The sequence below is a fragment of the Phytophthora sojae genome (genome assembly GCF_000149755.1).
Source record: "Phytophthora sojae unplaced genomic scaffold PHYSOscaffold_3, whole genome shotgun sequence".
Taxonomy (NCBI): domain Eukaryota; phylum Oomycota; class Peronosporomycetes; order Peronosporales; family Peronosporaceae; genus Phytophthora; species Phytophthora sojae.
The window spans coordinates 1,286,847-1,300,975 of record NW_009258117.1 but is presented as its reverse complement, the minus strand read 5'-3'; the positions used below and the strand labels follow the sequence as shown (position 1 = coordinate 1,300,975).

The window sequence follows — 14,129 nt, the reverse complement described above, 5'->3', positions numbered from 1 at the left end:
GCAGGCTCGTCGCAGATTATCCTCATCACTGTGACTGTCAGCGCTATCGTGGGACCGGCCGTCAAGGCGTTCTGCCAACGGCGGCACGCAGCCAGAATACTCCGACGCCTTACTCCAAGAGCTCAGTCGCCAATTTCCTCGCAGGAGTCCAAGCAAAGCAGCAAGAAGGACCCAGTCAAGCCTCGCTCGACCGCGTGTATGATGAAGTTTTCTGCGCTGCTACTGCTTCTGGTGTCGGCGATCGCTGCTTCGGTCGTCCCAAGCGCGTACGGGCTCGAGGATGACGCCAAGGGTACGAGACCTCAACTTTCTCCTATGTATCTTCAGAAGATTTTAAGTGCTCGTTGGTATGTTGTGTAGGAGCTCACCTTCGCCACCTGCAAGACCAACCGGATCAACCGGGTCAACCGCAGCAGCCCGAGTATCCAAACACGAATGAGCAGCCGCAGCAACCTGGTATGCCGAACACGAACGAGCAGCCGAACGTGGCGTCGATGATTCTGTCGGGCTTGATGAACACGGGTGGCAACACCAATACGAACCCCAATCCCGGCAGCAACGAGATTTTGGTCGGCGGGTGCTTCCCGGGCTCGTGGAACTGGCCGGGTTGCCGCGTTGGATGTTTCCCGGGGTCTTGGAACTGGCCACGCTGCCGTTTCGGAGGTGGCGGCGGTGGCGGTGGTTGCTTCCCTGGATCGTGGGGCTGGCCGCGCTGCCGCAGTTGCTTCCCGGGCTCGTGGGGGTGGCCTGGTTGCCGTACTTGGTGAACGGTTAACGCTCTGCCGTAGTTTACCGGATGTGACGCAGTGTCACGGGCGAGCGCAAATGGCAAAAGCTTGAAGCTTGAAGTGCATATCAAAAAACCAGTGTCGTAACCGATGATGTCCTGTAAGAGGTGGCGACCGTGGGAACTTGAGTTAGTGAAGCAGGATAATCCAGCAAAAGAACAAGCAATTGATGTTTGATAACGAGGACTACAGATTTGTTCACTCGACCTACAATACGCAAAAGCTAGCGCTCCACGAATCTGAAAAAGCTCAGCTGCCAGCATTAACGCAACAAAGTATTTAGTGCTCGATCAGGATCGAGCTGAGTTGCAGGGTTAAGGCGCCGCGGCGGCATCTTCTCCGACCATGGCTCTGCCATCATTTCGGTTGTAGAGATCACGGTACGTGCGAATATTTGGATCCCCGCCTCCAAACGCAGCAACTGCCGGCATCATGCAGATGCGTGGACGCGGAATTGGTGGAGGTGCACTCTGCGCAGCAGTACGAGCGGCATTTCTTGCGGCTTGATCCGCCACGTTGTTCCAGCGCGACTTTTAGTCTTGGTCACTAGAATGGGCCCTCACATGCTCGTACATCACAGCACGGCTGTTGCCTCGAGCCTCCAGCAACGCCTGCAACAAATCTCGATTCTTCACGGGAGTACCCGTCGACGTGACCCACCCGTCGTACATCCAGTCGATGACCCACTTGCCCATCGAGTTGACGAGCAATTCGCTATCCGTGTAAATCATTAATGTCTTCTGACACTTGGGGTCTTCAATATTCGCTCTCTTGAACGCTTCCAGTGCGGCCAAGTATTCGGCTCGGTTGCTCGTGGCAAAGGGCCCCTTCACCGTCTCAACGACATCCCAGCTTCGATTGTGCGGGAAGATGCACGCGTAGGCCGCGTGGCAATTATACTGGCCGTTGTCCATGGCGCTACCGTCACAGAAAGCCACCAACGAGTCGGGCTTTTTGGGGTCGGGGACTTCGAAAAGGGACATCCCGCGGCGGTAGGCCGCCCACGTCCAGGAGCCATCCGGACGCATGCGTCCCACAGGGTCCACCATCATCCCCATGCTCCCTAGGATCTCCTCGCCTTCAGCGAAGGTTTCCACGCTGGAGACTTGCGCCCCCGGGCGAGTTCCTGCGCGGCACCCAAGGACGAGCAAATGCCCGAAAAGGGACCGAATAGCGTGACGTAGTATTGGCCTTGAGGGGGGCTATTAACGGGGCCAAGCGTCGCAGGTAGTCTGCAGCCTCGCGGCTTGAGCCGAACTTCTTCCACTTGCCGCCTGAATAGCCATCCACTTGACGCCGGGCCTCCTGCCAGTCGCGGTAGATGCCAGGGGAGCGCCCCACTGCCACGGCGTAGAACCAACCTCCGTCCATTGGCGCGTGTCTTGCGCTGGCTCTTGCCCGCTGGCTGAAGAATGAGCTCCTCACGTTTTTAAGGGAGTGTATACGGGTTTTACAAATCCCCATATCCGTAAACGAATGTTGCACGTATTTAAGGGACCGTAAATACGTCGCTTTAGAAGTCTACGGGACGTTTCTAATGTGAAGTACCCAAATTGTGTTCAGCACACCATGTGAGCACTGAGGCCGGCGCAATGCCGCTAACGTTGGTGACGCTCGCCGCGCGTCCTCGGCCTGCCGTGGCTGCCCTAGACCACGTGCTGATAGCGATTTCCTCGTATTTGGACTATTCAGGTCTGATTCCACTGGATCAGGCGTGTGCGTCTGAGCCCATTCGACTTCTGGACCGCATTTGGGACAGCAGCGACCCGGAGACTCAGGACGGAAGTCATCGCTGGTCTCTATGCAGGCACCTGAGGAGCGATATCCACTACTATCGACACCAGTTCACAGCGTCACTGCGAGCTGCGGTGGTTCGAGGAGATTTGGAGATTGCACGCTGGCTTCTGGAGCACTTCTCGGGGTGCAAGGCGGACGTCGAGGTCGTGGAAGACGCGGCGCGCAACGGTCGACTCGAGATCCTGCAGTTTCTGCTGGAATTCGAGCGCGAAGGAGATGAAGACGACGAGGCGAGGAATGCTATTTGTTGGGGCACCGATGATATGGTCAATGCACTGGAAGCAGGCTTCCCGGAGGTCGCGCGCTGGCTGTACGAGAACACCCCCGAAGCTGATCGAGACCTGAACAGAGCAATGGAGCTCGCCGTTCGAAGCGGAGACATGTCGGTGATTCGGTGGCTGCTTGATGTGGTGTACAGACCGGATCTAAATCTTCCTCCACCGGCGCTCAACGATGCTGCTGCTGGCGGTCACATGGAGCTCGTGCGATGGATCTTTGAGCAAGGTTACGACGGCGGATCGGATCGTGCACTGGAGGGTGCAGCTAAGAACGGCAATTTGGAGATGCTGGCATGGCTTGTAGGCCATGGCATAACCGAAGGAGTGGACGAAGCTGTTCATGCGGCTTGTGAGCTGGGGAATTTGCCCATATTGCGATGGTTGCACGGCCACAAATTAGGTTACTACGCCTTGTACGCCGTGCACAGCGCTACCTATCATGGTCACTTAGATGTTGTGAAATATCTCGATGATGTCGGCATTGTGGATTCAGCGGCAGGGATGATGAGGATCGCTGCCGAGCGTGGGCATCTTGACATTGTGGAATGGCTGTATGGGAAGTTCACGCACAACAATGCTGTGGACCTTTTCCCGCCGATCGAGACTGGGGAGTTTCCAAGACCTACTGCGATGGACAAAGCTGCAGCCAATGGACATTTCCATGTGCTGAAGTATCTCCATTCAGTTGCCGTGACATATGAGGAAGAAGGGCGAATTGGAGGCCCATTGTGCTCCAACATCGCCTTTCAAGCGGCTGCTGCCATGGGACACCTTAATATCGTCAAATGGCTGTATGATACCTATCCGGAGAAGTGTACGTCACGTGTCGCCACCTCAATGGCCGCTCGCAGCGGTGAACTGGAGATCCTTCGGTGGCTTCACACTCACACGGACGTCGAGTGGACGACGTCTGCGATGGATGAGGCGGCCAGTGGTGGTCATCTTGCTGTGGTGAAATGGCTTCACTCGAATCGATCTGAGGGGTGCACGGAGTACGCGATGAACCAGGCGGCACACTTCGGTCATTTGCACGTTGTCCGATGGCTGAATGATAATCGCTCCGAGGGGTGTACTACTGAAGCGATGGACCTCGCTGCTGGCCCCGGATTCTTCGAGGTGCTGCTATACCTGCGTGATCAGCGCACCGAAGGCAGCACTACCGTAGCGAAGCTCGCTACACTTCACGGCGGGGGTAAACACATACTTGCGTGGCTTGAGAAGCACTACCCCGATGACTTGTGGCATTCGTGATGATAGCCGAGGATGTCTGCTCGAGCAGGAACAAGAAATTTATGCAATCGATTTAATAATATTCGATACAGTTTGCTCGATACTTTTGGCTGCATGTGCGAAGGCATTTTGGGTTGGAGCTACCATTTCCTCAGAAGCAACGCTCCCCGGCACGGGCGTTCCGTAAGCAAGAGATACAAGCCTACACTTGCACAATGTTGAAATGCATACTTAAGTAAGTTGTTTTTAGTAAAATACAGTACGAACGAAGTAGGTCTGCAATATCGCGCAGGTCAGATCTAACGCGATCGAAATGCCGATATTGGCACGGATCCTGTTTAGGATAGGCCACAGAGTCTGATAGGAGCTACAAAAGATAAAGGACTTTTCGCCTCATTTCCGAATTCACGCAGGAATCGAGAGCCCTCAGGACCCAAGGACCAAGATGCACACGCACTATGCTATGCTGTTGGCCATCTTGTTCTTCTTAGCGAGTATCGACACTGTCTCGGCGCACGCACAACCGAAGCCAACCGTTGTTTTAAGGCAGCATTTTCCCGCTCATTTACTCACTAGCAATGGGAGTGTGGGCGCCGCGAAAAGGCTTCTCCGATCGTACAAGGTGAGCGCAATAGACGGCTCCAACACTGAAGACGAAGCAGACAGCGAAGAGAGATTAAGCGTATCGAAGCTTGTTCAACTGGACCGAGCGACATGGAGACTTCGGAAAGTTGATATGAAGTTGTCGGAGCTGATATGGATTGCAGCGGGAAGGACTCCTGCGTTTATGTTTAAGCGTTTCCACCTAGATTCAGGGAAGAAGATTATCCTGGAGAACAAGAAGCTGGTCCAGTGGTTTAGATTCACGCAGACCTACAGGAACAAGAAGGGGGGGGTCGACAATTTTCCTGATAGAAAAATCGTCTCGCTACTGGAAAAGCACATTTCGAAGACCCAAATGAAAGCTGTGCTCTAGGACCTCAAGAGTATTCCAGACCTGCAAAAGTTCGCTGAAAGACTGCAGAAGTATTCGCTCGGAATATGATCAGCCGAAGTGAAATGAGAGTGCATCAGCAATACTGTAGCTTCAGTTAGTTTAAGTGTATTTTGCACCAGATTAATCTACACCTGTGGTTTTCACGACACTACTTACAGTTCGGAGACTTTGTGTGGGGTGACCTGCTGTGTCAGTGGTAGTGGATTCCTTCCCCAATGATGTCGAGCATTCGCTTCTTATACATCATCATCTTTCTGTCCCACATGTTTCGCGTGAACGGCACGCTGTGCCCTGCCACGCGGCTGGCGACGACGTTCTTGCCACAGAGCTCTGCTGGGATCTCCACTGGTAGCTGGGCCACGATATGACGCATGCGGCTCATGCTGAAGCGCATGCACGCCTCCGGGTGGGCCTGCAAGATGCGCGTCTTGAGTTGCTGGGCCCCCAGTGGCAGTGACGTGGTAACGAGCGGGTCCTCGTCCGGGCGCTCAGACGCGTCTTGAAGAGCAGGTTCGACTTCTTGCGCGGAGGGAGCAGCCCCATACTGTAGCGTGTTGTTAAACGAAAGGGTTTGAGCTGAGCGCGGCCAATTCGAAAGTGAGGTGGGTCGGCCCTCGAGCACAGCATGAAATGCCTGTCAAACCACAAGACAATGTCGAACAGAGGTGAGGTTCATCGGAGCCCAAAGTCTAATCCGAGTGATGTGATGGCCCTCAAGGACATCCAATCCCGCCGATTACCACTGTCACCAGTCGGTCATCCTAACACGCATATTGGACTGCCGGTGCTGTAGGGCCCCCCGTTATCGTAATACAGAACTCTGCCTGAATACCGAACGCCTGATATATATAAGGGCTCTAGGTTTATAAAGTGATCTCAGCGTTACCAGAGAAAAGGTTGTACTGAATTAGTTTATATTAGACGGGATTTGACGCTTGCTTAGTTAATCAAACCCGAGTAAAGCAGTGCTGAGTTGTTTCAGCGCTGACCTTCGACCAAGCGTGTTCGCACCACATCAGTGCGTTTAGTAGCTCTATTTTGTACTACTCTTAGAGGGCTTAGCGGGTAGTGCGCAAATGTGAAAGTGGAATCGTAAATACAGAGAAGATCGCACAGACAATCAAAAGGGCGCCAATTTTCAAACTGCACAGCTTGGTACTTTTAGCCAAACAAAGGTATCCTGGATTTTACATCAGTACCTTTGCCCATCTCCGTTCCTCCTGTCGTTGGACCTTGAAGTATTATTTGTATGAGGTTATGTATTGTATACCCGTTCGGTATTGAGGCAGATTTCTGTACATGTACAGCTCGGCTTTGAGGGGCTTTCGCGGTGCACAACAACAAGGCGAAGACGATTGCGATGGTCGGTCGACCAAGGAGGATTTCCCTGAGAATGGGAGACTTTTGGCAGGATGGGGGATCTCCGGTTCTCGTTGAATACACACTGGCACATGTGCGCAGAAGACCAAGCCCTCTGAAGAAATAGTGTCGCGTTCAGTTAGGCTACCTGGCACTCTAAGTCTCTAATAAGTCTGTGGGGGCGGGGTAGCTGGTAACTTCTCGGCGCTGTAAGTGTCGTTCGGACGGCGGCAAGTGGGCTAACTGGGGGACTGGCGAGGAGCTGCTGCGCCGCATCACCGGTAGGTAACGTACTCGTCGATCATGTCCAACCGCCTGGTCCGCTTGGTGCGCTTGCAGTTCTCCCACATGTTCATGGTGAGAGGCACGCTCTTGCCGCTCACCAGCGTTCGCGTTGCTCGTCGGTCTCCGAGTTCCCCGGGGATGACCACGGGCGGGGTGGCCATGTGGCGCATATGGCTGAGGCTGAAGCGGAGCAGCTTGCCCGGGTGGGTCTCGAGGATTTTGTTCTTGAGCGCACGGACGTTCTCCGGCAGCTCGACGGGAGGCGGGTGCGAGTGACGACGACGGAAGCTTGGACGCTTCGTGAGACGTCGAGGAGACTTGAAGGGCTGCGGCCCGGCCTGCTGGAGCTTGAGCGCGTGGATTTCGGGCTGCACTGCCATTGCTGCGACCTTCGCGCTCTTTGGCTTGGGGGTTTGCTGGTGCGTTTGGAAATGCCGAGCTGGCGGGGGTCCGGAAGAAATGAAACGAGGCAAGGAGACCGCCGCTCACCTGTGACTGGCTGGCCCAGCACAGCGCGACGCGCGCCTCCTACCTACGCCAGCGCACAGAGCTCGGACGTGTTCACTTCCGCCGTGATTGGATGCCGGCCGCCTGTCCCTGACTATTTGAAGCACCTCGGGCACCGCCCAAAAGCCTTGGCCCGACGCAGCGACTGACGACCCCCTCTTGCCAAGACTGGGCGTCAGGTGCCTGGCCAGAGATTCATCGCCAAAAACAAGCCCCACAGGTTCCAAAGACGGCTGCCGTGGCCCAACGTTGGCCGAGCAATAATTTGTTGAATTTGTTGGGCGTGTCGCGCTGGCTCGCCACCTGTGCGGCTTGGCATTGTAGCGCAGAAGCTCTTGTGTTGGTGAAGGCACACAGTTCAGAGCTTGGATTTTGCTTGCGGTGCTGCAGAGCATTGCTTGGTCTGCCGTGGAGCTGCGAGGTCCTTGTTGCACTTTGCGTTCGTCTACCGCCTTTCGCGTGCCCATCGAATTCGCCTCGTCGCATTTTCGACTCGTCGCATGTTTGGGGCATCCTATCCGGAGCTGATGATGCCACGGCGTCGGCGCAGCGGCTTTGGCTCCCAGCCGTGCTGCTTGGTGCCGAATCAAGCGGAGCCCAAGTGCTTCGTCGACGACCTTCACTCAAGAGAGACGGCAAGACCCAAATCTTCAGAAATGCAGCGCTGCGTTTCTGAAGATTTGTCCTCTGGTGTCCTGCTGCAGCTTGTGGTTCCGAAGGCATGATGATGTCCGCCGTAGACACGTTGAGGTGTGCCGAAGGCGGCATCCTCCCCCAGCACTGCTGCCCAGCAATCGTCATCATTGCACTGCAGCTCCAGTCTGTTGCCAACACTGATCTACAGTACAGGTACAGTACGGATACATGTAATAGTTGGGCTGCAGTCCACCCTCCACAGCAACAACGCTCGATGTGGAGATGCTCTTTCCTCATTCACAGGCCGGACTACACGGTGCAGTAGCTGCCTCGGCAAAGAAAATCTAGTGTCTACATGTGCACGTGCCACTACAAGTGCGTTTAAAGTTCACCGAGTTTCATTATTTGTACTAAAACATCACAATTAGCAAATTGATTTTACCTCGAAGCGCAGTGCATTTTTGTTGCATTTTATAAGCTCAATCGCGCACTAGGCTTCTTCATCAGTCGGGTAGCGTTTCTCCAACCAGCTGAGGATGTGAGTTTGTCTGTGTTCTATAGCGAACAGCCTCGCTGCAGTAGTGCAGTTCTCGGTTTGTTTGGCTCGCAAGAACAACAGCACCTCAAAGTGCTCGCGATCAACCGCGAAATCCATTGCGTCCGACACGATTCGAGTGCAGCCAGCGCAGAACCTGCAGGTGGCCATTGCGAGCAGCGTAGTCCATCGCGTTCGCTGTGCAGCCTTCTGTGCGGTTCTCATGGAGCCATTTCACCAAGGCGAGATGGCCATTCTCAGCCGCTGCATCCATGACATCGGTGGACCACTCCACGTCGGGCAGACTGTGAAGCCATTGGAGAATTTCGAGACTGCCGTTGCGAGCGGCCATACTCGTGGTGGAAGGCTGGAAGCGCAAGTGCGGAAATGTGGCATGTACCCATTTCGCAATCTTGAGATGGCCCTGCGCACACGCCGACGAGAGGGCCCATTCAGAGCACGTCGGTCCGCCATTTTGTCCTGCTGCATGCATGGAGGTTGCAATCGAGTGCAAATGTTGCAGCACGAGCCAGTGCCCGTTGCCGGCCGCTCTATCCATGGCAGTGTGGTTCGACAGCCCCCCATGTGAAGCAGCAACTGCAGGAAAAAGAGCAGCATTGCCAAACTTGTCGTGTAGCCATTGCACCGCATCCAGCTGGCCGCACGACGCTGCGTCGATCAGCATGCGTGACGGGTCATAGTAATGCCAACTTCGGACAAATACTTCACGATGTCCAAGTGTCCCTCACGAATAGCGCAGCCCATGGCGAAGTGAGGGTACTGCACCAACTCGCGCTCCAGCAGCCACTGAACAACAGGGAGATGGCCTTGCCCACACGCGACCTGCACCGCTTCTCTGGCGCCTTTCGTGACCCCGTTCTCCACGAGCCACTTGACCATATCCAGTCGACCGTTCTTGGCCGCTCCTTCGAGTGCGTGACTCTAGTCTTCACCGAAGTTGTGCTCGAAGATCCACTGCAGAATCGCCATGTGACCGCCTGCAGCTGCATCGTTGATCGACGGAGGAGAAAGACGGCAGTCCCCTGTGTACACGGTGCCCATCAGCCAGTGGACCAATTTCATGTCACCTTGGCGAACTGCCAGCCCCATCACTGCTGACAGGTTCCTCTCAGTATCGGGAGTGGCCTCATACAGCCACCGCGCCAGCTCACCATGCTCCGCTTCAATCGCATTCGCCATATCGTCCCCACCCCACACGATGGCGTTCCGTTCGTCGTCGGCTTGGTCTTCTACAGTCCCGTACTCGAGAAAGAACTCCTGAATCTCGCGTCGACCACAGCGCGCGGCTTCCTCCACGACCTCCACGCCCGCTGTACACCCCACAAAATGGTCGAGAAGCCACCTCACAACGCTCGAATCTCCTCGTGCTACCGCCGCCAATAGAGACTTGGAGAACTGGAATCGGTAATAGTGGACATCACTTCTCAAAAACGAGAGGGGAGCGACCAGCTCGCGCCTTTTGTCAATTCTGGAGCGCTGATCTCCCAGATGCGGTCGAGCAGGCGAGTCGACCCGAAGGAGCACGCAGACGCCAACGGGAGCATCACCGACCCGTCCAAGTACGAGGAGATGCACGCAGCGACATGGTCCAAGGCGGCCACAAGAGAGGTCGACGCCCTCGACTTAATTGAGCGATGGTAGAGTACCGGTAGTCAGGGAGGAAATATCAGCGGGTTGGGAGCATCTCTACCGGTCCAGACCAGTGCCAAACTGGACTCACTCTGCAGACTGCAAGGGAAATATTGCCAGTCGTGCACGACCGATGGGTTCATCAATCACGTGACTTCCTATTAGACGAAAATGGCCAGCTAATCATTGGGTAAGAACTATATTATTGACCAATAGCAGTGTCGTAACCATGGCGAACTCGAGCATCCGAAATAATGACAAAGCGTATCCTCATCAGTGTCGGCAAAATTCCACGTTTTGAGCGAAATGTGGGTGGGTGGCTGCGTCTTGGCGGGAGGAGTCCCACGACGCCCGCGAGCCCTCGAAGCTGCGGTTGCACATGGCTGTGCTCAAGTACTTCCGAAGCGGGACGGCGAACATGGCCAAAGATCGGTGTGAGTTCGAGAAGGGCGCCGCGGTGTACAAGGCGCCTTTAGACATCGACATGAACGTCCACCGGGGCGACGACCGCGTGGGCGAGACGGAGCCGCTGGGGAGCACTGCGACGGCATCGACATGCAGGGCCGCATCACGGGGATGCCCGCCAGCATCGGCAAGGGCATCATGCAGGGCACAGGGGTGCTCTTCTTCGCGGGAGTTATCGATTCAGGGCCGGCTTGGTATCGGAGGTGGAGAGCTGGGTCGCGCAGGAGCTGAAGCAATTTAAGCTGCCCGTGTACATCAAAGACAGCACGGGGGCCGTGCGCGAGAAGAGGGAGTTTATCATCTACTCGGTGAAGCAGCGCTGGCCAAGTACGAGAACGTGCTAGTTAGGGTGAACGAGATTGAGGTGAGCCTGCTTGAGGGGAAGCTGCCGAGGTGCACGCGATCGCGGCGACCAAACGGGTGCAGGCAAACAGCTTAACTGGAACACGACGGGCAGCGCCGTCCGAACGGGCAGCGATGGCCGCTGGGGTCCGCGCGAAGAAAGCGGACAAGGTCGTGGCTCGAGCACATGGCATGCTGGAGGCGTGTCGTCTCGTGGTCGTCAAGCACAAAAGAGAAAGAGCGATAGCTGCGCAATTGGCAGAGAGGATCAGTGAAGAGCACGCGTTGTATGAAGCAAGGAATCAGTCTGGGCAAGACGTTGCGTCTTCTCGACGAGAACAAGCCGCCGCCTCCGATGCAAACAACACGTCGCGCCGCCACCCCTCTCACAAAAAGATATTGGGGAAACGACGAGCGTCGCCCGCATCACCTTCGGATTCGACTACGCAAGATCCTTCGACTACCCAAGAGAGTTCCGAGTGGGAGCTGCGGCTTTAATAGCGGGTTGGCGAGACGGACTGCTACGAGTTCAAGGCCAGCAAATCGTTCTACCGAGTCTTCTACACGTGGAAGAAGCAAGTTGAATGCATGAATTTGGTGTTGGTGTGATGAGTAGTAGTGGGGAACACTCAATGTGAAAGCGTTAATGGACGACCTTAAAGGTCAGGCTTCGTAGTTGTTTCGTACGACTATCGAGCACGCCTTATCAATAAATCGTACTTGAGTCCGAATTGCTGTAAGTCGTGGATGCACTTTGGAAAGTGCCATTTCCGAGTTAAACGGGGTTCGAAACACGACTTGGTGAGCAACTCGCATTCAAGGCCACTATGATTTTTTAAGGGCCTGTTTCATTTGAGATTAGCCATGTGGCGCATCTCTGGCGGCGAGCCTCATGTGAGAGCGGACACTGAGGCGGGACTTGGGACGGGAGCGACACACAGGAGGATGTTAGCGCTGTTGCCTTCGAACCCCAAAAATGAATCAAACGACGTAAGTGGCGGCTTGATTGGTTTTGTTTGTTATAGCTAGATACAGACTCCTTTTGTTAACCAAATTGGTTTGATCAGATGCAAGGTTCCTGGGTCCGAAGTGAAAAAGAAAAGTGAAAAGATGATCCACCGCAGCGGCACCAGGGCTAAGCAAAATACAATACGATATTGATAGGGCTCTCCAACCCTCCCCAAAAAAGTAATTGTGTTATTTTCTTATTTTTCCCCACTAAACTACCACGACTCAAAGTGTGTTCGAGCCCGTGTGGATAGTTTACCTCGGTTACCCTGGGTAACTTAGCCATCACCGTACACATATCCTACGCATGCATCAGATTTCATGTGCCTGTATTTAAGATACAACACAAAGAATGGATAGTTAATAATATATGTATTATTGTGCCTTTCACCTATTTTGGCGGGTGAGCTGTTAAATCAGGTGGAATTAGATCCATAAAAGGACGAGCAACGCTTATTTAGTGTTAATTCCGACTATGATTGTGAGTGCTTCCCTTAACCCACGCGATCAGCATTTGCAAGGCAATCGAGTCGATTATCGACGGAGATACGAGCAGAATGGCATGGATTGGTGGGTAGCAAACCGCCAATCGCTCTGTTTCCGTCTAACTCAGGCTGGATTAGCTTATTCCGCCTTAGAGCATCTCCACCGGTCGTGAGTAAAACTAAATTTTACCCCTTTTCTGTCAATATTTAATTATAGTTTTAGTTTTGTGCAGCTCCACCGGTTTGAGTAAGTGCTGAGCAAATTGCTCCATTTTTACGCAGATCAAATTTTTGCACAAGTTTGCCAACGGAGGAGGCTTTGAGTAAATGGTTGGGTAAATGTCGACCAGCCAGTAGTAGGGCCATGTCAAGCGTTCTAAGCAGCGCAAGCGTCACAGACCGCAGTGTCGCCCTTGCTACGTCATCCCTGGGTCTTCCTCGACGTGCTGCCGGGCCCGTTTTCATCTTTATAGGGCTATACAGCTAGGACTCGCCGTCCCCATTGCTGGCGCCGAACCAAGAGCTTTAACGCGCTCGCTGCGAGTCTCAAGGGCCGGTGAAGCTGCGCACTGTCTTTAGCACGGTTGTGTCGTTGTAGGCACGGATCTGAGGGCAATTTGCTTTTAGTTTTACTCAGCACCGGTGGAGATGCTCTTAACTCGGCCTCACCATCGCCGCTCTTAATTCGACCGGTGGGACGACCCGGAATTAACATGGGAATTAGATAACTCAGGGCATAATTAGAGCCGAGAAGGGATTAGAATTATGCCAGAATTATCACGGCAGAATAAGTGAAAGGCACAATAATATTTTCACATTCTATTACAGCTGAACTCGATGTCTGCAAGATATCTACATTAGAAATGAGGGACTCATTGTAAATCGTTGCTCTTTTTTCATGCTCCTTTTGCACACCAATTGCCGTCGAGTGCATGAGAAGTGGTCGTACTAAATCTAAGTTGTATAGATTTCCTATTTCTTATTGCACGAAATTGGTGACGGGGTATCAGTAAGTTATTCCCGTAAGTTACTGCAAATCATTCTTACGGATATAGGAATTTACCGAGCCCTGAGCGGCACTCCATCTCCCCATGGTCGCCGCAACTTCCACATTCGACTCTCACAGAGCCAAAGTATCACCACTCTCTTCGGCAGACATTATCGCTAGCGGTGCAGCGCATATTAGACCACTGGGGCGAGTGACGTTCCTGGGGCCATCGCCGAGGACAGGCCACGCACGTCTGGTACCCAGCCCTAACGGCAGGAAGAGATTGGTCTGAGCCATTTCTAGATGCCCGAGCATTAGCTGGTTGTGGTGCTGCTCTATGCCGAGTAGCTTCTGCGCTGTGGTAAAATGGTCGTGTGCTTCCTGGGACTCTTTCTCAACTGCGCGTAGTCGATCTTTTATCACGTCGAGAACAAAAGCATGTTCAGCTTGTGCCGCTTCGTGAGACTCGCGTTGAATCTGGAGCATGCCTCGGGCGTGGTCGAGCTCGGCCTGAACGACTCCAAGCTGAGTTCGCGTGTGCTGATGGTCTTGACGTACCTGTCGCAGCTCTTCTCTCGCAGCAGAGAGCTGAGCGTGCAGTTGATCGCGGCTGGCACGGCGCGACGGTCGCCGCCCTGAGCGCTGGACTGCGCTCACCTCCCCGGTCGACTCCCCGTAGATCCTCTCCTCGTTTGTCGCGCGCACAATCACGCGCACAATCGCGCGCCGCCGTGACCGATGATCCTCGACGCTCATGTTGGCAAATTGGGAAATGAGGA

General features: G+C 54.2%; 7 protein-coding genes across 7 annotated transcripts; 3 read left to right on the top strand and 4 right to left on the bottom strand.

The window, feature by feature from the left end:
• Positions 1 to 1,321: 1,321 nt before the first annotated feature.
• Positions 1,322 to 2,159, bottom strand: PHYSODRAFT_312696 (RNase H-like protein; the record flags this gene model as incomplete). Its single annotated transcript, XM_009524006.1, has 2 exons — positions 1,322 to 1,847; positions 1,999 to 2,159. The coding sequence occupies 2 exons, from the start codon at positions 2,157 to 2,159 to the stop codon at positions 1,322 to 1,324; spliced, it is 687 nt and encodes a 228-aa protein (XP_009522301.1).
• Positions 2,160 to 2,380: 221 nt separating this feature from the next.
• PHYSODRAFT_327794 (hypothetical protein) lies at positions 2,381 to 4,114 on the top strand (the record flags this gene model as incomplete). Its single annotated transcript, XM_009524005.1, has 1 exon — positions 2,381 to 4,114. The coding sequence occupies one exon, from the start codon at positions 2,381 to 2,383 to the stop codon at positions 4,112 to 4,114; it is 1,734 nt and encodes a 577-aa protein (XP_009522300.1).
• A 424-nt stretch (positions 4,115 to 4,538) lies between these two features.
• On the top strand, positions 4,539 to 5,069 carry PHYSODRAFT_285302 (hypothetical protein; the record flags this gene model as incomplete). Its single annotated transcript, XM_009524004.1, has 1 exon — positions 4,539 to 5,069. The coding sequence occupies one exon, from the start codon at positions 4,539 to 4,541 to the stop codon at positions 5,067 to 5,069; it is 531 nt and encodes a 176-aa protein (XP_009522299.1).
• A 1,544-nt stretch (positions 5,070 to 6,613) lies between these two features.
• Positions 6,614 to 7,148, bottom strand: PHYSODRAFT_354216 (hypothetical protein). The gene has a single exon (XM_009524003.1). The coding sequence runs from the start codon at positions 7,112 to 7,114 to the stop codon at positions 6,725 to 6,727; it is 390 nt and encodes a 129-aa protein (XP_009522298.1). The 5' UTR covers positions 7,115 to 7,148; the 3' UTR covers positions 6,614 to 6,724.
• A 1,246-nt stretch (positions 7,149 to 8,394) lies between these two features.
• On the bottom strand, positions 8,395 to 8,866 carry PHYSODRAFT_382665 (hypothetical protein; the record flags this gene model as incomplete). Its single annotated transcript, XM_009524002.1, has 2 exons — positions 8,395 to 8,480; positions 8,545 to 8,866. Coding segments are annotated over 2 exons (408 nt in total), but the record flags the coding sequence as incomplete, so codon positions are not given.
• A 2,138-nt stretch (positions 8,867 to 11,004) lies between these two features.
• Positions 11,005 to 11,367, top strand: PHYSODRAFT_298077 (hypothetical protein; the record flags this gene model as incomplete). The annotated part of the gene is made up of 1 exon (XM_009524001.1): positions 11,005 to 11,367. One exon carries the CDS (start codon positions 11,005 to 11,007, stop codon positions 11,365 to 11,367), a length of 363 nt encoding a protein of 120 aa, XP_009522296.1.
• A 2,115-nt stretch (positions 11,368 to 13,482) lies between these two features.
• PHYSODRAFT_298076 (hypothetical protein) lies at positions 13,483 to 14,106 on the bottom strand (the record flags this gene model as incomplete). The annotated part of the gene is made up of 1 exon (XM_009524000.1): positions 13,483 to 14,106. The coding sequence occupies one exon, from the start codon at positions 14,104 to 14,106 to the stop codon at positions 13,483 to 13,485; it is 624 nt and encodes a 207-aa protein (XP_009522295.1).
• Positions 14,107 to 14,129: the final 23 nt, after the last annotated feature.